The following is a 21,473-nucleotide window of genomic DNA, read 5'->3' on the forward strand; positions in this document are numbered from 1 at the left end:
CTCCGGCTTTGCTCCCCTCCAGCCTTGCAGGCCCACCTCCCCGGCGGTGGTGTCCGAGGTCAGCAGCACCGGCCGCGGGTGCGAGGGCGTCAGCCAGTCGTGGACGTGGATGCATCCCCGCCGGAGGTCCGCTCGAACCCAGCTCCGGTCCGAGGGCTGCAGCTGCTTGGTCTGTTTGTGCCGGAGGAAGGTCTTCCGGTCCAGGCTGAGGGTGCTGAGTGGGCGAGGCGGCGCAGGAGGCGGAGGATCCGCTGGTCGGCGGCGCTCCCAGCGACAGGTTCCGCCGGTGCCGCGGCCGCCTCTTGCCGGTGCCGCCTGTGGGCGTGGCCGCCTGGTTCTGATAAATCCCGTTCCTGATGGCGATCTGGAGCAGGGAGGCGCCCGCCAGAGCCTTGCCGAAGAGCTTGGCCTCCTCCTCCCCGGCGGAGCCTCTCTTGGCCGGCGGCGGCTGGAGGGGATACGCGTACCCACCCCCGTCCTGCGGCGCCCCGGGCTCGAGCTCTTTCCCCGGGTCCATCTGAGCTCGGCTCCCCGTTAGCTTAGCATGCTAACGCAGTGCTGCGCTGGGTGCTGTCGTCACGTGAGCCCGCAGCATGGTTCTCCAGGAGCGAGGCGGCTCTCGGGCGCGGGCGCCACGGAGGCACCGGTCGCAGGAAGGAGGCCTGGAGGAGCGAAGCCGGAGAGTGAGCGACTGACGGCGGCCAGGGCGGGTCTCATTGGACACGAATGATGGCGCGTTCAGGGGCGCGATGGAGCTCGGAATTTGGGCGACTGCACAGCTCACGTGCCGCGACGCACCGACAGCCAACGCCTCAGAATTGTAATCTCCAGAAAACGTATGAGTAGGTTAGAGAGAGACAGTTTCCCGCTGCGCTCTCCATTCAAATTAAGGCATTTTATGTTCTGTTTCCGGGGACGAAAACCTCATATCAACGGGTCCAACATTACAGTCACAGTTTCTCTGGAAAGTGGGGGATCTGGACGCGCGGCCATTCCGACCCGAGTGAGTCGCAAGTCCGGAGCGCAGAGGCGCAGCTTTACAGGAGACGTGGAAAGAAAGAAAGCCGGTGTCCCGTGACGTAGCCACACAGCCGCAGCGATCAATTCCAGACGACGTTTCCAAATGGGCCACCTCGCTCACGCGCGTGATTGGGGTGGACGCTCATGCTGGTCTCGCGTACCAACACGGACTACATGCATTGATTCGTCCACATTGTCGTCTCGGTAACTCACTGACAACTGCAGAAACACGACCGCGAACGCGGGAACGTTCACTCGCGAGACCCATTTACAGACACGTCGCGGGCTCGTGGGGGCAGATCATGGTTTTTCGAACAGCAACGTTCTTGACTTGTTTCTGCCGCGGGATCAAGAGTCAGAGCAGGCACGTGCGAGGCCCGGCTCCTCTCCGAGTCTCAGAGGGATGACGGTGACGCGCGTGACCACGTGAGCCGGTTACTCTTCCGAGGAAAGTCATGTGACCGCGCGGGCAGGTGTGTCCGCGCACGCACGCGGGCAAAGTCCAAACTCCGCGAGTCACTTCCTCCTGCTCCTCCTTCGGGGCTCAGACTGGCGCGCGGCCGCAGCGGTCCAGGTAGGTTCAGCTCTGATCTTCTCACCCGCGTGACAGACGCTCCCGGTCAGCTCGGTGGCGCGAGACCACAGAGAGAGAGCGGCGGCGGCGGCTGTGTTCCGCGACAATCCCGGGAACCCGCTACTCTGTGCGCGGTGCAGGTGAAAGTTCCGGCGCGGTACAAAGTGCGGCCCAGCGCAGAACCACCTGGTGATGGACGCAGCCCAGGCCGCGCTTCCGAGCACGGGCCCGCGGTGTGTTGCGGTGCGCGGGCTGCCCCGGGTCACCAACCTGCGGCCCGCGGGCCATTTCAGGCCCACTCTGCGCTCCGCACTGTTGTCCGTCCTCTCTCAGCTGCTGTTTGGCTCTGGATCAGGGACTGTGGGAGCCTTTCACCCACGGTGAGCAACACAACCGTCATGGAGACAACATGTGGCAACACATGCACACACGACAATAATCAAAAATACAACGTTGATATGGCCCAGAAACAAGTGAGAGTGGGAGCTCTCTTTTGTCACATAACAATTCAAAGAAAGCAACTTACCTGTCCAGGGAAGGAATGTTAAAATACTGAGGGAGACAAGGAGCAAAAGGGAACTCTCCTCTTCCTCCCTGCTAGTGAGGAGCGTCGTCGCCATGCAGCCTGAGCCTCAGCACCTCCAACACGTGGCTCAACCGAACCTTGACTCGGAACCAAACTGAAGCCCAGTGATCATGACTCAGCTACTCTGTAGTTTGAACCCTCAAACTGAGGCTTGACCACGTGAGGACCTGCCAAGAGGTCCTCACCAGGATAGGAGAGCACACAGACACACGGGCACACATGGAGTTTCTCACCAACTTCTAAGGAACAAACAAACATCCATTTTGGAAACATTTTCAAACAGAATTAGTCGACCCGTTAGACCTCAGACACACACACAGTCTGTCTCTCTCTGCCCTTGTGGGGACCTCCCCTGGCCCTCACCCCTTCCCCAGCCTCTCCCCCTGAACCTAACCATCCACAACATGTGGCTCACCTGAAGCAGGACTCGGAGCCAGACTGAGACTTGGTCAGTTTGTCCTCCTCACCCAGGATGGTGTTTTGTCAAGAGTTGGTCCCCACAAAGCAAGATAAACAAGCCGCCACACACGCGCACCTGAGTTCTCCAGGCGGAGCAGTGAAGGTCCTCTGTGAGGCCGTGGGAAGAAAGCAGAGTGTCCAGAGGAAGCCACGGCGAGCCGGGCTGAGGTGCTCACTAGAGACCAGAAGAAAAACGGGACAGCGAGTCACCCGCAGCAGACTCGGGGCTGCGGGAGAGACCTGGCCGGGGGAAGGAAGGGCAGCTGGCTTCAGGAAGTCTCGCACCCTCGGGTCACATGGTCCGGGTGAAGAGACACGGCGGCCACACGACCTTTGCTTCTGCTCCTCTAGGAACCTTGATATCGACACTCACGCGGTCACAAGACAGAACAGACCCAAGCAGCACCGCGCACGCACCAGCCAGGGACGCGGGGGGTCAGAGGCGGACCAGCACGCCGCTGGTCAGGTCGGCAGGCCGTCGACACCAGTCACGCACTCGACAGCTGCGGTGAAACCAGGCAGAATCAACAGAGTCTGAATCACCTCCACTTGACTTGTTTTTCTTTGGTACTGTGAACACTTTCTTCGGTGAGTTCTCCTTTGACTTGGCAGTGACGGTGTTTTGACCTTGACCCCTCGATCTTGCCTTCCGGCTCAGGACCCATGTGACTGGCGGCCATCATGGAGGAGGAGGCGTGGCAGCCGGACGTGACCTACGTGACCGAGCGTGTCATCGCCGTCTTCGGCGAGGACGGCGGGACGGCGGAGGCGTGTGAGAGGGGCCTGCGGGCAGCGCTGCGCACGCTGCGCTCCAAACACGGCAACAGCTTAATGGTGAGTCCACTGAGCGCTCACGCTGCCCCTGCTGACCAGAATTTGTCCTGCAGCTGGTCAACCTGGCGCAGAAACACCAGGCGTTGAGACGAGCCAATCAGCAGGTAGGTGCCGGTCACATGACGGAGCCGCAGCTCCCCAGAGTTACCGGCGTGTGTGTCAGGTTCTGGACACGGGCTGGGTGGACCCCCTGGCTCCTGGTCTGGACCAGGTTCTGGGCGTGTGCAGGCTGATGGAGAACTGGCTGCAGTCGCACCCCAACAACGTTCTGGCGCTGCTCTGCGAGGTGAGGTGAAGCTGCCGCTCCGCTCCTGCTCCCAGGGTCCTCAGCTGTGTGTCTCCTCCTCAGGGAGCCAGGGGTCTGTGTGGGGTGGCCGTGGCGTCCTACGTCCACTTCAGCAGCGTCTCAGCCAGGTAACTCTGGCTCTGAAGCTCAGTCCAGAACCCCAGCAACACAAAGACGGTTTGACATCATGCAAAAGTATCTGGGCTCATGGACCGGACTGGACAAGTGCTGGAAAAAACTTGGTCCGGTCACTTTGGCCTGGATGGCCATTGTTCCCGTCGCTGAGCACATGCCTTCCATGCTTCGTTATGTTGCTGTTCACCAATATATCCAGCAGGGGGAGCAGCCTAGAGTCAAACGTTCATGACAACAGCAAACTCCCAAACCAACACGGCGACTGTGGAGTCAGTGTTGATCATGTACTCTGGCACAAGAGAGGAAACGGAGGCAGCGCTGTAGGAGGCGCTGGTCTGTGAGGCCCAGAAAGATATGGCCACTGGAGGACGGAGAGTTGCCACCATTGTTACGTTTTCTTCCTGTCTCACTGGAGCGACGTATCGGGTAGCAACAGCAACACTGCCCCCCATGGTCTCCAGTGGTACTGCTCCATAAGCTTTGTGGAAATGAGCAGAAACAAGCACAGACACAAGGATATGTGCGTATGGAACCTCTGGCCTCTGACCTGCCCCGTTTCTGTTGCCCGAACCACATTTTACGGATGAGCTGCAGCTCTGGTACTAGTTCCAGTACTACAGAGTACGATGCACCACATCACAGTACAGTGCAGTGTAGTACAATAGTCGTATAGTCGTAAGGCAGAGTATAGTTCTCCTGAGATTCCTGAGAAGGAAGAAGCTCTTGAGCCAGCAGCAGGCCATGATGGCTGCAGTCCAAACCTCATGCAGACGCCAGTGAGTTTCCAGAGTGAATATCACACATCACGCCACCAGGAGTCCAACTACACTGTGGGAATCCCATGGGTCCCACAGAGGCCCTCAGCAGTCAGGCATGGGGACACCGCCGTGGACCAGCAGGGGTCACTAGTGAGAGCAACCGTCCAACTGTGGAGGGGCCGAAACATAGTCCTCCCCCGACTTGGTCCACTTCAGCTTCTCTGGTCGTGTGCGGGGTGGAGGTCTCCCTCACTGAGCTCCTCCTCACGCAGCTCTCTCTCAGTGCAGACCTGTCGCTGGACCATCAGGCCCTGAGGAGGTTCTACTGCGACAGGCTGTCGGGCCACATGACGCCCTCCCAGAGAAGGTATGGCCCTGGGGACCCCGCCGCCGCGGCCTGGCTGGTGTCGGGGAGTCACTGTGTTTGCCTCAGGTACGTCTGGATGCTGGAGGGGGTTCTGAAGGGCACACTGAGGACCGGGCCGGCCCCGACATTCCTGCACTGCGTGGTCCTCCACAGCCTCCCCAAGATCAGGCCGGACGGAGGTGAGTCCAGCCGCTGCTCCCGGCCGCCGCCGCCTCCTCTCACCCGGCCTCGTTCCCCAGCCTGCAGCCTCTTCCTGCGGGTCTACCAGGGCCTCCAGCCTGTGTGCACCTCAGCCGTGCAGTAGGTTCCCAGCGGCCTCCGCCTCTGAAGGTGCAGCTGCAGGAGTCACATGCCTTTGTCCCCGCAGCCACGTGAGCGCGGGCCCCACCCACCGCCTGCACATGGTCCTGCAGCCGGCGCCGCTGCTCAAGGGAGACGTCCTGGTGAGTCCCGGGGGCCAAGGTCGTTTCAAGGGCGCCACCGGGGCCTGAGTGAGTGTCAGGAGCCACAAACTTCAGACTCTGAGAGCAGCAGGAAGTGGGATAGGGCTGGTCAATTCATGATAATGTGACAACCGTCAAGACAGGATCACCATTCTGTCCCGATGCACCACGCCGCGTCTCCGTGACAGTTGCTCTGGGGGCCGCAGTGAGCGCGCGACACAGCGTAGCCAGGCCGTCCCTGTCAGCCAGAGAGCTCCAGGCGCGGGCCACGCTGGTGTTAGCCAGTGCCAGCTCCCGACTCGGTGGACTTTACAGCGGCGGCAAGGTTTTCAGCGAAAGAACCTCCGAGGAGCAGAGTCACAGCAGCAGTGCTCGCTGCTTGATGGAGATGTTTCCAAAACCAATTTGGAAGTGGGTCATGGCATCAGAACAATCACTCGCGCCCAACCCCAAACAGGGGTGATCAAATCAAGCGCTCCTTGTCATTCCTCACGCTGCAGACACGCAGGACGGAGCGCGCGAACATGGACGTTTCATATGTTCTCCCATGAAAATGAATGTGAAATCCCGCCTGACAACAGAAGCACATAAACCTGGAGGCATGCTGAAGTTGAAATATGGTCTCCACGGTCCTCTGAAGCCCGGCCAGACAGACGGGTGGTTCTGGAGAGAAACGTTTCACCGACATGATGAAGGTTGAAGTAGGATTTCTCTGTGACACATTCTTCTGCTGTAGCTCATTGTTCAATCCTCGTTGACTAGTCGCGATTATTGTGTGAATCAAAACAATCGGCGGGATCATTTTTGCCACAATTGTCCGGCGCTGACTGGAGGATCCCAGAATCTGTTCAGTTTCCACGCGACTCGGTCGGGGGTGGGAGGACGCTGCTGGCTACCTCACTTCCTGCGCCCGAGCAGCCCTTTCTTGACTCTCGTGTCCTCATAGGCTCCGCCCTTCCTCCAGGTCTAGACGGGGGTCTCCCTCTTGGTGGAGGTTTCTCCAGAGGACGGCCCTCACGGAGGTGAGACCCCCGTGAGCCCGGTCCTCAGCGCTGCTCTTCTCTCAGGTGGTGTGCTACGAGAAGAACAGCTGGCTGCACAGACGTCAGGTGGTCTTCCGACTGCAGGTCCACACCGGGCTGCTGCCCTCTCACCAGGTCACCTTCTCCAAGTGGGATCTGGACTGCGCCTGCGACGGTACTGGCCTCCAGAGAGGCGTGACGCTCTGGTGGAAGTGACCTGCTCCTCTCCGTGTCTCCAGACCCTCGGTTCCCAGCCGACGGCAGAGTGCAGCTGCTGTTCTCCGAGCGTCCCGAGGAGGGAGCAGGTGGGTCCACTGGAGAAGACCCTCCTTATCGCGGTGGCTCTTCATTTCAGCCGCCAGAAGGGGGCAGTGTTGCAGGCAGGGTGGGGGGTGGAAGTGGCCCAGCGAGGAGGGGGGTTGTTGTCTTGACAAACACTCCCAGCGCAGCAGGAAGTGGAGGCTTTATCACACACACGTATCTGTCTGGAATCCAGACACCGGCTACAGTACACACACACACACAGAGCGAGAGAGAGAGGGGCAGGAACAACACGCTCGCTCACTTGTAGTCGAATCAGAAACAGTCTGAGATCAGCTGATGAGTGTGTGACGCTGACCGGAGCTTCCTTCCTGGCAGGCCGGCAGCTGTGGCACAACAGCGGCGCCGTGACGGTGGACTACGACCCGCTGGACCCGCTGCTGCATCGGGACTCGTACCAGGACTCGGGACCTGACGCAGGTGAAGCAGGTGAGGCCCTTCTGCCGCTGGCCCCTGGCCACACACCTGGCGTCAGGTGACTGGTGAGGCCCTCAGGCTCGCCGCGTCTTGGACGGTTTGAGCAGCTGCTCCTGTCACCAGCTCGTGTTGGAGCCCAGAGCCACGGTTGTCGTGACTCGGTGCTACCTGCTGCCACGTGAGGTGGGCGGGGGGGGGCAGCCCCCGTCAGGTGAGGGCGCCGGACCTGGGTGTGACCCTGACTCTTCACTGCACCAAGCTTGTTACGTGGTGAGACTCCTCTCGCTCCCCGTCACGTGGAGCTGAGGTCACTTCCTGTTCCTGTCGACACACATTCGCTGCTGCTTCCTGTGGAGAGCTGCGCTGTGAGGGAGGGGACTGTCGCTGAGGCTCAGGTCTGGAGGATCCAGGTCAAAGGTCAGGTCAGGACGGACGAGGAAGGAGTTGCATAACAAGTCTGTCCTGTTGCTGACGCACATCTGGAGACTTCTCAGGAAGCAGACTGAAATTGGCGCGAGCAGATGAGCGACCGGCGCCGCCAGAGCGCGTGCGGGCTCAGGCGCAGCCCGCCTCACTCATGCTCCTGAGCCCAGCGACTGGTGTCATGTGGATCTGAAGGCATGAGCCGGTCCTGCAGAAGGTCTCGGTCCTGGACTCTCCTCCTCAGCTACAGATCCGGTCCTCAGGATTCTGTGATCGGACTGGGACCTTGAGGCCTTGACAAACCTCAACCCGGGACAGCTGGGTCTCCACCCTCATGACTCCTGACCCCTGACCCCAGCTCTGGAAACACTGCGCTCATTGTGTCGCTGAACCTCTCCACATGTTCCTCCGATGAACTGTGACGAAGCTCTGACGTCACGGTTGTCTCCACCCGGCTGCACTCTGGTCTTCACCTCCCTCACCTCCGAAGCAAAGTGCTGATGTCAGCCGTTTTCTCTCCACAGCGCAAGTCCTGGACTGTCCACATGGTGGCGTGTTCGCCAGCGTGAGGAAGAGAAGTGGCGGCGAAGCACCTGCCGTTTCCCCTCCCGCCCTCGCGGAGCGATCTCCCTCCGCCAGCAGCGACTCAGGTTTGTCTGTGGGATCCCAGGGCGGCACCTGCGCCCGCCAGAGACCCGGGCCAGAGGAGGGCGCCCCGGCGGGAAGGCAGGTCTACGGAGCCCAGGTGGAGGTGGCCCAGCCCCTGCTGGACATCATGGCGGAGCTGGCCGCGGCCGGCAGAGGAGAAGTGCTGACGACTGGAGAGACCCCGATCCTGGAGGCCCGAGTGGCCGGGTCCAAGCCGGGTCCAGCGGCTGATGATGTCACAGCGAGGAGCGCCGCGCCTCAGGATCTGTCGTCGCTGAGCACGGACGTGGACGAGTCCATTGAGCAGCTCAACCAGCTGATTCTGGATCTGGACCCCACCTTCGTGCCGGTGCTGACCCGCCGCTCTCCTCAGTCCCGCTCCACCTCAGTCCGCGGCGCCAGCCCCCGCTCAGGTGAGAGTCAAGCACTTGGAGCGGCTCCTAGCTTTGCTACAGGCTAGCAAGGCGAGCGTTAGCCGGAGGCTAGCCAGGCTAATGCTAGCTGGAGCCTTTCCTTCACGCTGCTCTCACATCTCAAATCCAACAGTTTCCCACTGAACGTAGCCAAATGACGATCAGATGCCCGGAGTCCCACCGTTAGCCCGTTAGCTACAGTTAGATTGCTAAAAGATTTGCGCGTTTGTCACCGAAGCCAGAGTGAAACCGCTGAGGTGGCGGATTGTTGAGTTTGAAACAGAAGCGTTCGCTCAACCCTTGCTAACCAGCTAGCATCAGCAGTGTCAGACAGGCACGTGGCTCCACCTGCTGGCCCGGCTGTGTCACTGCAGAACAAACCCGACTGTGATGTGAAACATGAAAGGACAGCTCCTCTGACTTTGCTCTCGAGCAAATCGCAGAGTCCGACCCTGGTGACGGTTCCGTCCGTGTTGAGTCACATGACACTCCGGACGGTAGTGCGTTGTCGTCGCCGCGCTCTCTCGCGGTCACATGACTCACCTGTGTGATGACCCTTGCCCCCCTCACCTGAGCAGGTTGGAGGCAGCAGAAGCAGCTGAGCGACGTGACGGACTACGCCGGCCGTTGCAGTCCAGGGTGGCCAGGAGGTGGCGCCGTGAGCTTCAGCAGCCCCGCCCCTTCATCGCAGCAGGTGGCTCTGCAGCACTGTCAGGGTCATGTGACCTGGCCCGGTCTCTGACAGCTTGTTTCTGATGACTGATGTGTTTCTGCACCAGAGGGTGGAGGACCCGGGACACAGCCACAGCTCTGAGGCTGTCCCACCCACGCCGGCCTTCCCCCTGACTCCGCCCACTCCATACGGTGAGGCGCTGCTCCACCCGTGCTTTCACTCTCTCAGCGGCGCTCCCTTTCCCCCTCTCTTCTGCTTCGGCTTCCATCCCGTGATCTTCATCTGTTTCCATGCAGTCATTCCTTCCTTGGGTCGACTTGTTATCCTCAACGTCTAAAACAGGTTTTCTTCTTTTAACTGCCTCATTTCCACCCTTCCTTCTGCTCTTCAGCTCCTTCCTCTCTCTCCTCCATCCCTCCACCGTCCTGTCTCACCCTTGTTTTCCTGCTCTCCGTCCCAGTCAGGAGCTTCTCCCCGCTGCAGCTGCACCAGCCGCCTGAGGAACACGCCGCCGCTCCAGGTAGGTCCCGCTGTGGACCTGGTCCACACTCACACCAGGTCGCTTCTGACTGACGCAGGCCTCATGGCTTCTTGTCGCAGTCATGTGACCGACAACTGTGGCAGTAAGGCCCCTCCCCCGCTGGGAGTCGAACCCGCAACCCTTCTCAAGAACCCCAGCCTCATCCAAGTGTTCACACACCTTCCTAACCCTTTCACCTCCCTTCATGTAACTTCAGTGGAACCTTGTGTTCATTTTTGGATCTGGTCCTTTCATCCTCTCACTTCCACATGTCTGCTGTTGACAGTCAACAGGCGCCTTCACCCGTGTCAACAGCACCACAGCAAATATCAGCTCAGTTTCATGTGCACACAGTGGAGTCCTCCACACCAATCCCACGTGAGTTCCTCTTCCTCTGAGAGGCTTCGACAGCAGTGTGGAGGGAGGTGAGAGGGTGAAACACCAGTGTGGAGGGAGGTGAGAGGTTGAAACACCAGTGTGGAGGGAGGTGAGAGAGAGGTGAGAGGGTGAGACACCAGTGTGGAGGGGGGTGAGAGGTTGAAACACCAGTGTGGAGGGAGGTGAGAGGGTGAAACACCAGTGTGGAGGGAGGTGAAAGGGTGAGACACCAGTGTGGAGGGAGGTGAGAGGGTGAAACACCAGTGTGGAGGGAGGTGAGAGAGAGGTGAGAGGTTGAAACACCAGTGTGGAGGGGGGTGAGAGGGTGAAACACCAGTGTGGAGGGGGGTGAGAGGTTGAAACACCAGTGTGGAGGGAGGTGAAAGGGTGAGACACCAGTGTGGAGGGAGGTGAGAGGGTGAAACACCAGTGTGGAGGGAGGTGAGAGGGTGAAACACCAGTGTGGAGGGGAGTGAGTGAGAGGTGAGAGGGTGAAACACCAGTGTGGAGGGAGGTGAAAGGGTGAGACACCAGTGTGGAGGGAGGTGAGAGGGTGAAACACCAGTGTGGAGGGAGGTGAGAGGGTGAGACAGTGAAACACCAGTGTGGAGGGAGGTGAGAGGGTGAAACACCAGTGTGGAGGGAGGTGAGAGGGTGAAACACCAGTGTGGAGGGAGGTGAGAGGGTGAAACACCAGTGTGGAGGGAGGTGAGAGGGTGAAACACCAGTGTGGAGGGAGGTGAGAGGGTGAAACACCAGTGTGGAGGGGAGTGAGTGAGAGGTGAGAGGGTGAAGATGAGCATGAGGCGCTGACAGAGTTATGAAGGGAAATACAGTGGCATGAAGGGGTTAAACACGATGATCTGGTGATGGAAGTGGCTTTGATGAAACTTTTCAATGAATGAGTGAATCCTGCGGTAGACGGCTCCTCCGTGTTTTGAGTGTAAACAGACTCCATGCTGAGGAATGTGGACGATCCAGCCGTGACCCTGGAGGTCAGAGGTCAAGAGAAAGTGGGGTCTGCTGCAGAAGCTTCTTTCAGTGATGATGAGCCCAGCAGATGTCGCCCCCCCCGCTCCTCTTCATGAAGTCACTCTCTGGTCGCTGTGCCAGTCTTTGTTTGAGGAGAGCAGCTCGTGGGAGGGGCCACATGTGACCTCTGACCTGTGGTGGAATCCTCTGTGATTGGGGGAAAGCGCTCTGTGGCCAGCGAGAGGAAGAGGAGGAGGAGGAAGGGCCCCTCCCTCCACACCAGTCCTCCTCCTCCAGCGGGAACCATCGCGGCTCACTTTCCATTCGGGGGACGACGGCGCCTCCCGGAGTGAGAGGACAGCGTCCGGAGCGTCATGGCCGCCTCTCTGGGTGACTATCCCGACTTCTCTCCCACATTCCTCGGCTGCTCCGTTCCTCCGGGCCGTTTCCCTGCTGAGGCTCACGAGTGGAACTTTCAGTGAGCGCTTTGTTCCAGCATGATGTCATCGCCCCCCCCCCCCCCCCCCATCTGTGGTGTCGGTGTCTGGTGCGGGACCAGGGACTTGATGAGGTCCGGATGACGGGAGCTCCTGGATCCAGACGGCATGCCAGGCATTCCTCCATCAGACCCAGCTGGTGGGCAGAAGCGCACGGTTCTGGAGGTCTCCTCCACCAGAGACCAGGTCTCAGTGAGGGACTGCAGACAAATGTTCCCAGGGAAGCTGCAGAGTTCTTGGGTCCTCACACCAGCACCCTGAGTCGCCCTACTGGGGCAGTCAACCAGCTCAGGTCACATGACAGACCCGGCAGCGTGCGTGCATGTGGGAGGTGGAACAGTGGGGTCCTTGTCAGACTGGACTCTGAGGACGTCTGAAGCCGGAGCGAGCGGGGGGGTCCGGGACCTGTCAGCAGGGCGTGGACCAGAACCCGCTGACCGCCTCTCTTGCCTCCACAGATTCCAGAGGTTTCCTCAACAGCGCGGCTCCCGGAGACTCTGAGGGACAAGTGTTGGGAGCCCAAGTGTCGGGGAAGTCGGCCCCTTGCCAGAGGCTCTTCGGCTCCGGGCACTCACCAGAGGGTACGGCCCCACGCCCCAACAGGTACTCCCACACACACAAGCCCCGCCCACACGAAGACGCCGCTCACACCTGCTGTCCGTCGCCGCAGCGGGACTCCTCCGGCCTGGCTGGACTCCCTCACAAGCTCCGACCTGGGGACCCCGGAGGAGGGCAGGGACAGCGCGGACTTCTCCAGCTTGTTGGCCAACGGTGACCTGGAGCGCCTCCTGCTGGAGGGTCTGGGGACTCCTCCGGTGTTGCCTCAGAAGAAGCGGGGCGCGTCAGAGCTGGGCTCCGTGAGCGGGCTCTCCAGCCCCCACAGCGGCAGCAGCCTCAGCCTCCCGCTCAGGACCTCCACACCGGACACCCTCGCACCTGGCTCAGGTACGGCCGTGACCTCACCTGCTGTCCCGTCCTCACGTCACCGGCGCATCTGGGTCCTCGCAGCAGATCTGGGCGGGAAACAGGACACGGTCAAGTTCGTGCAGGACACCTCCAGGTTCTGGTACAAGCCCGACATCTCCCGGGACCAAGGTAGGCTGGCTCGCCGGCCGCAGGTCACGTGACCCGCCTCTGACCCCCGCCTCTCCGCAGCCATCGCGGCACTGAAGGACAAAGACCCCGGCTCCTTCCTGGTGCGTGACAGCCACTCCTTCCGCGGTGCCTACGGACTCGCCATGAAGGTGGCCACGCCCCCGCCGTCAGTCACGCAGCACGGCAAGAGAGGTGGGCCTTGTTTACCCTGCCTTGTGGGGACCTCGTCTTTGTGGGGACCTTTTCAATAACTGGCTCTCAGTTTGGGCTAGAGTCCTGGTTCAGGTTGAGGGTGAGCGGGTGAGAGGCTGGGGAAAGGGTGATGGCCAGGAGAGGTCCCCACAAGGCCAGCGCAACAAACGTGTGCGTGTGTGTGTGTGTGTGTGTGAGGTGCAGGAGACCCCGCCAGCGAGCTGGTCCGACACTTCCTCATCGAGTGTTCCGCCAAAGGCGTGCGTCTGAAGGGCTGCCCGGAGGAGCCGTACTTCGGTGAGTGGCGCCCCCTGCTGGAGAGATGAGGGTCACCCAGCTGCGCTGCTCTCCCGACAGGAAGCCTCACGGCGCTGGTGTGTCAACACTCCATCACCGCTCTGGCTCTGCCCTGCAGACTCATCCTGCCTGACCGAGGTGAGCGAGCGCCCTCTGGCGGGCTCCCGTGGTCATTTGCACCAACGGCCCGGACGAACCGTGTTGTGCGTCCCAGTCTGAGGCGCTCGCCACTCTGGCTGAGGAACACCTCGCCTCCTCTGTCCGAGTCTGTGGCAGCCTCACAGTCGTCTGTTGGTTTCAGACCCGCTGGAGGACACGAGCGAGTCGGCGGCTCAGACGACGACCAACTCCGCCGCGGAGCTTCTGCGACAAGGCGCCGGTACACAGTGGGTGACAGACACCGAGTGGGCGGAGCCTCCTAACCGAGCCTCTCTCGCAGCCTGTAACGTCTGGTTCCTGGGTTCTGTGGAGCTGGAGTCTCTGACAGGCCACCAGGCGGTGCAGAAGGCCGCCACGCTCATGCTGGCCATGGACCCGCCGCCCCCCTCCACCGTGGTCCACTTCAAGGTGTCGGCTCAGGGGCTCACCCTGACAGACAACCAGAGGAAGTGAGTGGCTGCGCCGTCGGGTCCCGGGCCCGGTTCTGACCCATGTCTTGGTCTCGGCAGGCTGTTCTTCAGGAGACACTACGCGGTCAACACGGTCATCTTCTGCTCTCTGGACCCGCAGGGCCGCAAGTGAGTCCCGCCTCGCTCGCTCGCTCGCGTCGGGTCGGGTCGGGTCGGCCCGTCCGAGTCCTCAGCTGACCGCATGTTTGTGACCTGCAGGTGGCGCAGAGGAGGCAGCGCCACAGCAAAGTGAGTTCACTTGTGTTCCAGACTGGCTCCGATTGGCTGTCCACGTCTTTAGAACTCCGGTTTCCTCCCGCAGTCACTTTCCCCAGACAGAACGGAAGCTGGTTTTACGTTTTATTTCAAGTTGTGGTCAACATTTACAGGAACAAACACCAATATAAACCTTAAAACACCTCACGGCAGTTCCCTCTCTCACCACCAGGATCTTCGGCTTCGTGGCCCGCAAGTCTCAGAGCGAGACGGAGAACGTGTGCCACCTGTTCGCCGAGCACGACCCGGAGCAGCCGGCCAGCGCCATCGTCAACTTCGTGTCCAAGGTCATGATCGGGTCACACAAGAAGTGACCCTGCGGGGCGGAACCGCCGCCTCTGGGTGGAGCGCCTGACTCTCCCCCTCACTTCCTGCTTCTGGATTTGGCTCCGTTCCACTTGCGCCACAGACATTCCTCAGCCTGTTGGATTCACTGACTTGGTGGAGAAGTGGACCAAGTCCCATCAGAGTCGGAGCGCATCGCAAGAGGCTTGGAGCGTGAGCAGGCGTCGCCACGGACGGAGCGGTTCAGTGTGGTCCGGGCTACGAGTCCCACTGACGTGAGCCGGTCACATGACGCGGAGCGCCCGGCTGTTTCTATGCGAGATATTTATCTGCTCTGCCAAATCTATTTTTGTATCCGGGAGGCGACGAGAGGCAGAAACACTAAATTAAAGCTGCGACTGTGTGAGGTACCACGTGTCGTCGCGTCCCTGACCGAGGTCGACGGCGGCTGGACCGGCCCGGCCCGGCTCCCACGGTGGCTGATGCGGTTCTAAGAGGCAGAGGAAGGGAAGTGGGCTCACGAGGTTCTGGAGTCAGTCGGCTTTCAGGGCGAAGAGCACGTCGTCCTGGCTGACGTTGAGCCGCACGCGCTGCAGCACGTCCAGGCGGCTGGACTCCAGCAGCAGCAGCCGGCAGGCGCCCAGGCGCCGACACGCCGCAAGAGCCTCCGAGGCGTGGACCGGCTGCAGACCCTCCACGCGGCACAGAGCCTGGTGCTGCACCAAGACCTGAGGAGGGGGTAACGCTCGGGTCACGGCGCTCGCGGTCGGCTGCAGGAGACTCACCTGCTGGAACGTGGCCTCCTCCAAGCCCAGCCTCCGGAACTCTGCGATGACGGCTTTGAGGAAGAGCTGCTCCTGCAGAGACGCCGCTCTGGAGCGCGGGGGAGGGGGGACAAGTGAGGTCACGAGGACACAGGAGAGGGTAAGGTGGGACATGAGGGGACGAGGAAGGACACCAGAGTGAAGACCGAGAAGATCCGAGGGAGGACATGGGACAGGAGAGAGGACGGAGGAAGCGAACGACAGAAGAGAAGCGGAGCCACTCACTTGATGGCGGTGACGTAGGGGGAGGAGAACATCTCGTTGAGCGCCTCCATGACGTGACTCACGGACACGAGTCGCGGGGCGGACGAGTCGGTGGCCGAGTGCTCGCAGATCTCCGTGGCGCGGCGGCAGATGTCCAGACAGCGGCGAGCGTCGCCGGAGAGAGCGGCGACCTGCGGGACAGCGGCACGTTGAGAGCCGCCGGCGGCTGCGGTGGCGCAGGGCTCCTACCTTCCGGGACACCAGTTGCAGGGCGTCCTCCTCGAAGGCCTTGATCTTGTTCAGCCTGGACGTAATGATCTGCTGCAGCTGCTTGAAGCTGTATGGCTGGAAGGACATCCGGGTCAGGCCCTGCGGAGAGACAGCAGCTGAGGCTCCGCCCCCCAGAGAGCCGCCCCCCAGCCCCCGCGCCGCCTCACCAGCCGGCTGGCCACCCGGTTGATCATGATGCGTTCGGGCAGGTCCATGGTGTTGGCGATGGTCAGCACCACCAGCCGGGCCTGGCGCCTGCTGGGCCAGTCGAACAGGTTGTACATCACGTTCTGCTTCCGGGTCCACAGCAGGTCCAGCTGCGGGAGACACAGGGAGGCGTGACCCTGTGAGCCCTGCTCCTCAGCCTCCATAGGGTCAGTCGGGGAGGCGCTCACCTCGTCCACCAGCAAGACTGTGGTCTCCTTCCTGGGCGCCGGGTTGCTGAACCTCTTCTCCAGCAGCGCGGCGGCGTGGTCGGCCGTGGCCTTCTGACCCGTCAGCTTCTGCGCGGACGAGCACAGGCGTGAGCTGAGCCGGTCCGACCTCTGTTTGCCGCCGGGTTCAGAGCACCTCACCTGCAGGACCTGGACATAGGCCTGGTGAGGGTCGGTCATCTTCATGCCGTTGATCTCGATGAAGAGGAAGGAGGGGATCTGGTCCAGGTCCGAGGCCTGCTGAAGGCACCGCATCACCTCATGGACCGTGGCCGTCTTCCCTGTGCCCGGGACCCCCGAGATGTACATGCACCTGAAGAGTAGCAGGTCAGGCCTGGCCACAGGACGCTGGGGAGGCCCTGGGTCTCACCCTCCGGTCCCGTCCAGGATCTTGCTCTCCACGAAGCTGTAGATGTCCTCAAACTCCTGCTCTCTGCAGGGCAGCGACTCGGGCACCGACGACACGTGCAGTCTGGGCACAGCAGCCAGGCGGTGAGAGAGAGGAGGGGGTGGAAGGGAGGGAGAGAGAAACAGAGAGAGAGGGAGGGGAGGAGAGAAAGAATCTGGGACGGTCACCTGGTGCGAGCCTCCTCCAGGAGGTTGGCAGGCTGCCGAGCCGGCTGAGACCTGCTGGGGATGCTGGGCGTGGCACGGCGAGGGGTGCGGGGCGTGGCGGGGGCCTGGGCACAGGAGGGCGAGTCAGAGGGGGGTGGGGGGTGTGGGTGGTGGGGTATCCAGAGGCAGAGCAGGGGGAAGAGCACCTTCTTCATGGGGGTTTTCCTGGGGGTCCGGGCCGCAGAGCGAGGGGCTCTGGATCCGGATGGGCACCTTGGCTTCACCACCACCTCCATGTCGACGTCCTCCTCCTCCTCCTCGTCCTCCTCCTCACTGCTGCTCTGCAGCTCCACCTTGGACGGGACAAAGTCGTCCTCCTCCTCGTCTGAGCTCAGCTCCAGCTTGTTCTCCAGGAGGTTCCTGAGGACGCAGAGGGCGTCACCTGGCTGAGCCGGCGCGTGCGTGTGTGTGTGTTTGTGTGTGCGGCTCCCACAGCTGCTTCCTGATCAGCGAGGACACCATGCGGGCAGACTTCCTCCTGGAGCTGCGGGGCGTGGCCGGCGAGTTCTCGTTGTCCACTTCTGCCCTGGTGACGTCAGGACACAGGTCAGAGGTCAACAGGTTTCTGGATTGTGTTGTGATGATTTTGTCTCGTCCGTTACAGTCCTGCTTCTTCTGCGTCTGTAACTGCAGACTTCTGTTTGGTCGGTGCTGGCGGTGGAACATGCCGTGTGAAGTTGACCTTGACACACCTGTGTTCTTGTACTCTGATGTAAGAGTGTGTGTGTGTGTGTGTACTTGTGCATCTGGCCTTGTGGGGACCGCCACAGGTCCAAGCCTCAGTTGGAGGGTTCAAACTTCAAACTAACTGGGTTCAGGTGAGTCATGTGTTCAGGGCTTGGGAAAGGGTGATGGCCAGGAGAGGTCCCCACAAGGACAGCGGCACTGGCCTGTGCGTGTGTCAGCAGAGACGGGGTGAACTCACAGGACCCCGAGAGCAGGCTCCCTCAGCGCCGTGGCCTGCTTGGTCCTGGACGGCGTGCTCGCTCTGTTGGAACACAGAAGGCGGTTACCACGGCAACCCCAGAGCCCGCTGGCACCCACTCACTTCTGGGCCCTGGTGGCGGCGCCCTTCCACGGCGTGGTGCTCCTTCTGCGGGGGGTGGTGACGGAGCTGACCGGCAACTCCGCTTCGGTCCCGCCGGCCTCCTGAGGGCTGCGGCGCAGGTGTTAGCGTCGCGTGACAGCAGCGGGACGGGTGACAGCACTGACCTCAGCGAGTCCTCCGCCGCTGCCGGCCGCGCCGACAGCCCTTCATCCACCGACACCTTGCTCAGCAGCAGCAGCAGCGGCCGCTTCAGGGAGACGCCCTCTTTGGTCTCCGGCTCCCGACGAGTCTTCCTGTGCGGCGTCAGTCTCTGTGACAGCACCAGCTCCGTTGCCAGCTCCTGCTCCAGCAGCCCGTTGAGGACGTGTTCTGGGGGCGAGTCCTCCGGACCTGCGGGAGGAGGTGCCACATGACTCTGCTGTCATGAGAGAGCAGGGCCTTGTGGACTCACTGCAGAGCGCCAGCCTCTTGCGCACACCCGGCGTCCGGGCGAGCGTGCCCCTCCTCTTGGCGCTGAGGGTTTTGGACGCCGAGGTTTTGGTGGCCGAGTGCAGTGACTCCGCTTCGCGGGCAGGGACCTTCCCGGCGCTCATCGTGGCCCTGCTGCACTTGGTCTGAGCCGAGGCGGCTAGGCGCATGACGCCAGGGTCAGGGGTCGGCAGGGCGCGGCGGGAGGGGCCGCGGGAGGCGGGGGTGACCACCGGCGGGGACCTGGGGGGTGACGGCGGGAGGCAGGGAGGCGGAGTGCGGGGGGCCAGCCCCATCACAGAGGGGTCCACCACCCTGAAGATCTTCCCATCCCAGGACAACTTGACAAAGAGGGTGTCGGCGTCGCCCGAGTCGGGGAACGGAGCGGCTGCGTCCACATGCTGCACCTGATGACAGACCGCGGAGAGGTGAGAGGTGCGGGGCTGGGGTTGGGGGCGATTCAAAGCCACCGGACCTGGACTGGCCTGAGGATGGACTCCACGTCCACCTCGTCGTCGCAGCTGCCTCCCTGGTAGAAGAAGACCTCCTGAGGGTGGGGGGTCCGGCCCAGCAGGCCCCGCTTGTTCGGGGCCACTTCGGAAAGTCTGGCAAACCACTGGACCACGGCCTTCTTCTGTTCGCCATTCTCTGAGGCAGAGGTCGGCAGTGAGGGGTCAAGTCAAACACTCCTCTCTTCCGGTCTGCGGCTCGTACCAATCTTCCGCATGGTTTGTCGTGGCCCTTCGGCTCACACGCCTCACCTGACAGGGTTCCTCCCAAAAGAGCTACTCACCATCTCCGAACATGCGGAGAACTTTGGCCACGTAGGGCTCGTCCTCGCTCTCGCCCTCGATGAGGATGTGCTGGCCCGTGTGGATCACCGTGGTCCTGGGGAGCCCCTCCACCCTGATGTTGAGAGCACTGCCGGCGAGAAGACACACCAGACTCAAACAGTCACCCGCCACAGAGCCGGATCGTCCAGCCCCTCCCCGGGAGTGTTCAGCATTCTGTTGAGATGGATTTCGTTCAAACGCCTTTCTTCGACAGTAGACTGTGCCACACTCGGTCACGTGACAGACACGAGCTGCTTCTGATGTGAACCTTTTGACAGAGGTTTGCTAACTTTTTAGACGTATTTATACGACTTACACAATAAAACTAGAGACTCATTGGCAGAAAGAACCAAAAAGGCTTCATCGGATTGATTTTCCGGGTCTGCACGCGCATTGAGTTGGTGGCTACGGACGGGTCGAATCGCTTGATTCCAGTCCAAAGTCACTCTTCGGGTGAAAACAGACGCGTCCTCCTCGCTCTCACCCGTAGTCGACGGTGTTGAGCTTCCTGTTGCGGGACAGAGCTTCTCCTCGCCACTCGTACACTCGCTTGACTCGGCGTCTGGTGAAATACTTCATTTTGACTCGGCCCACGGGAACTGAAGCAGCGAACTGGGCTTCGTCTGGAGGCTTCTGTCGAGGCGGAACCGGAGACGAAGAGCGCAGAAGAACACCACAGACCCCGACAACCGTTCCCGCCAAAACCGCGTCACTTCAGTCATGTGAAAGAGGACAACCAATCGGAGCGCACCTCTCTCCTTCTTCTATGTCCGCTGCAGACGTTGTTTTAAACGACCGCCATCTAGCGGTAAACCAATAGTACTAAGGCCATAACGAGGCGTTAGCGTCATCGATCTGTGTTTATACCGCATTTAATCATGTATTAATCATCAGAATCACACAGAGACATTCTGAGCCACCATAAAGTATATATTGTACACACCAAGCTTGTGTAAGGAAATACACCTTGAATGTATCTTCGGCGTGTTGGTCGACTGGTGAGAGTGACGACCAAAAACCCACCAGCTGAAATCCAAAAGAAGGTCTTCCCTGACAGAGGAGTCCAGTCACCTTCACGGGGCCCTGGGTCATGACCGATCTCTGCCGTAGCCTGAGCTCAGGTGGAATAGTGTGACAGAAACTATCTGGGCCTGACTCTTTTGATATGCTTTCAGTCCATCTGGGGGTGTGGCCTCCACTGACTGGTCCTGGTCCTCTTGTGGTCCTGCTCTTCATGGGTCAAATTCCACGGGTCGTATAGACTCCACTCAGCCTGGAGCGGTGCTGATCAAGCCTCCCAAATGTTGCCTGTTATAGGTGGTCAACCGATCCATTCTTCTGACTGGCTCGCTTCTGCCATCTCATCCGTCCTCCGTCTGGTCATTGGGTTTACGGATGATCAAGTCCCATGACAAATGCCGTTCCTGCCATTTAAAACACACCATTTTTACTCCACACATTCTTCCATGGATCCAGGGGCAACTGGATGGTACCTTCCCTTTACTCACCGCATCTTTTCGTGATTATTTCACAGAACATTGTCAAGTAATCCCATTCAATAATACAACAAGATATTTATTTAGTAACCTATCATTATTCCTATCATTGTCATCCGATTATTTTCTGCAAAAACGTTCCTAAAATAAAGGTTTTACGACATGTTTATCACAATGTCACAAAGATTTACACACACGTTTCCTTTTGACACTTGTCACTGCCCTATTTGCTTCTTCATCCCGTTTTGCTGTCCACATGCGCAGATGGGTGTAGCTGCTTGACTCATAAATTAGAATAAAATGAGCGCCGTCATTAGGCCACGCCTCACTACACGCTCGTATTTCATCAAGAGAAGCAGAATTTGAATTACTAAAGTACTACGCCGATGTATTTTAACCTTATTATATATATATATATATATATATATATATATATATATATATATATATATATATCACTACATTTGACTTGTATTCAACAATTGGGATATTTTAACAAGATTTCAGATGAAATAATTGGATCTTTCTGTGCAATTTTCATGCAGTTTTCCATCTTGCCTGCGAGGTCTCAGTTAATATTATTATAGACTCCGTAAATGACGTCTTGAAATTCCAATGTGCGCATGCGGCCAGGAAATGACGTCATAAAACTGAGCCCTTTTTTTGCTTCTTCATCCCGTGTCACTGCCCTATTTGCTTCTTCATCCCGTTTTGCTTCCAGGGCTCAGTTTTATGTCGTCATTTCCTGGCCGCATGCGCACATTGGAATTTCAAGACGTAAT

General features: G+C 60.0%; 2 protein-coding genes and 1 pseudogene across 9 annotated transcripts; 1 reads left to right on the forward strand and 2 right to left on the reverse strand.

Moving 5' to 3' along the window:
* Nucleotides 1-1,865, reverse strand: part of LOC128755464 (PH domain leucine-rich repeat-containing protein phosphatase 1-like) — a 12,785-nt pseudogene extending 10,920 nt beyond the window's left edge.
* On the forward strand, nt 1,845-15,026 carry LOC128755467 (tensin-3-like). Of its 6 annotated transcripts, none has more exons than XM_053859053.1 (26): nt 1,845-3,206; nt 3,298-3,473; nt 3,527-3,577; nt 3,637-3,759; nt 3,823-3,887; nt 4,936-5,019; nt 5,086-5,319; nt 5,387-5,462; nt 6,530-6,659; nt 6,724-6,789; nt 7,124-7,234; nt 8,170-8,706; nt 9,285-9,400; nt 9,486-9,570; nt 9,840-9,899; nt 12,205-12,349; nt 12,417-12,691; nt 12,755-12,841; nt 12,902-13,033; nt 13,232-13,330; nt 13,391-13,468; nt 13,632-13,709; nt 13,770-13,938; nt 13,999-14,067; nt 14,158-14,187; nt 14,387-15,026. In XM_053859053.1, the coding sequence occupies exons 2-26, from the start codon at nt 3,321-3,323 to the stop codon at nt 14,526-14,528; spliced, it is 3,195 nt and encodes a 1,064-aa protein (XP_053715028.1). In that variant the 5' UTR covers nt 1,845-3,206; nt 3,298-3,320; the 3' UTR covers nt 14,529-15,026. The 6 variants fall into 6 exon arrangements, with proteins under 6 accessions (XP_053715028.1, XP_053715018.1, XP_053714998.1 ...); XM_053859043.1 differs by having other exon boundaries at nt 5,086-5,198; nt 5,259-5,319; nt 12,417-12,841; XM_053859062.1 differs by having other exon boundaries at nt 1,846-3,206; nt 12,758-12,841.
* Nucleotides 12,614-20,853, reverse strand: orc1 (origin recognition complex, subunit 1). 3 transcript variants are annotated; one of them, XM_053859086.1, is made up of 19 exons: nt 20,704-20,852; nt 20,139-20,619; nt 19,156-19,283; nt 18,838-19,010; nt 18,346-18,769; nt 18,059-18,284; nt 17,895-18,002; nt 17,772-17,834; nt 17,280-17,372; nt 16,993-17,206; nt 16,808-16,911; nt 16,602-16,703; nt 16,373-16,544; nt 16,193-16,300; nt 15,965-16,114; nt 15,777-15,896; nt 15,549-15,718; nt 15,285-15,372; nt 12,614-12,759 (listed from the first exon to the last, which is right to left on the reverse strand). In XM_053859086.1, exons 2-19 carry the CDS (start codon nt 20,429-20,431, stop codon nt 12,724-12,726), a joined length of 2,772 nt encoding a protein of 923 aa, XP_053715061.1. In that variant the 5' UTR covers nt 20,432-20,619; nt 20,704-20,852; the 3' UTR covers nt 12,614-12,723. The 3 variants fall into 3 exon arrangements, with proteins under 3 accessions (XP_053715061.1, XP_053715051.1, XP_053715071.1); XM_053859076.1 differs by lacking the exon at nt 12,614-12,759 and adding an exon at nt 13,986-15,227 and having other exon boundaries at nt 20,704-20,853; XM_053859096.1 differs by lacking the exons at nt 12,614-12,759; nt 20,139-20,619; nt 20,704-20,852 and adding exons at nt 13,989-15,227; nt 19,680-19,903.
* Between the last annotated feature and the right edge of the window lie 620 nt (nt 20,854-21,473).

This window comes from Synchiropus splendidus, chromosome 1 (assembly GCF_027744825.2).
Source record: "Synchiropus splendidus isolate RoL2022-P1 chromosome 1, RoL_Sspl_1.0, whole genome shotgun sequence".
Classification (NCBI taxonomy): Eukaryota; Metazoa; Chordata; class Actinopteri; order Syngnathiformes; family Callionymidae; genus Synchiropus; species Synchiropus splendidus.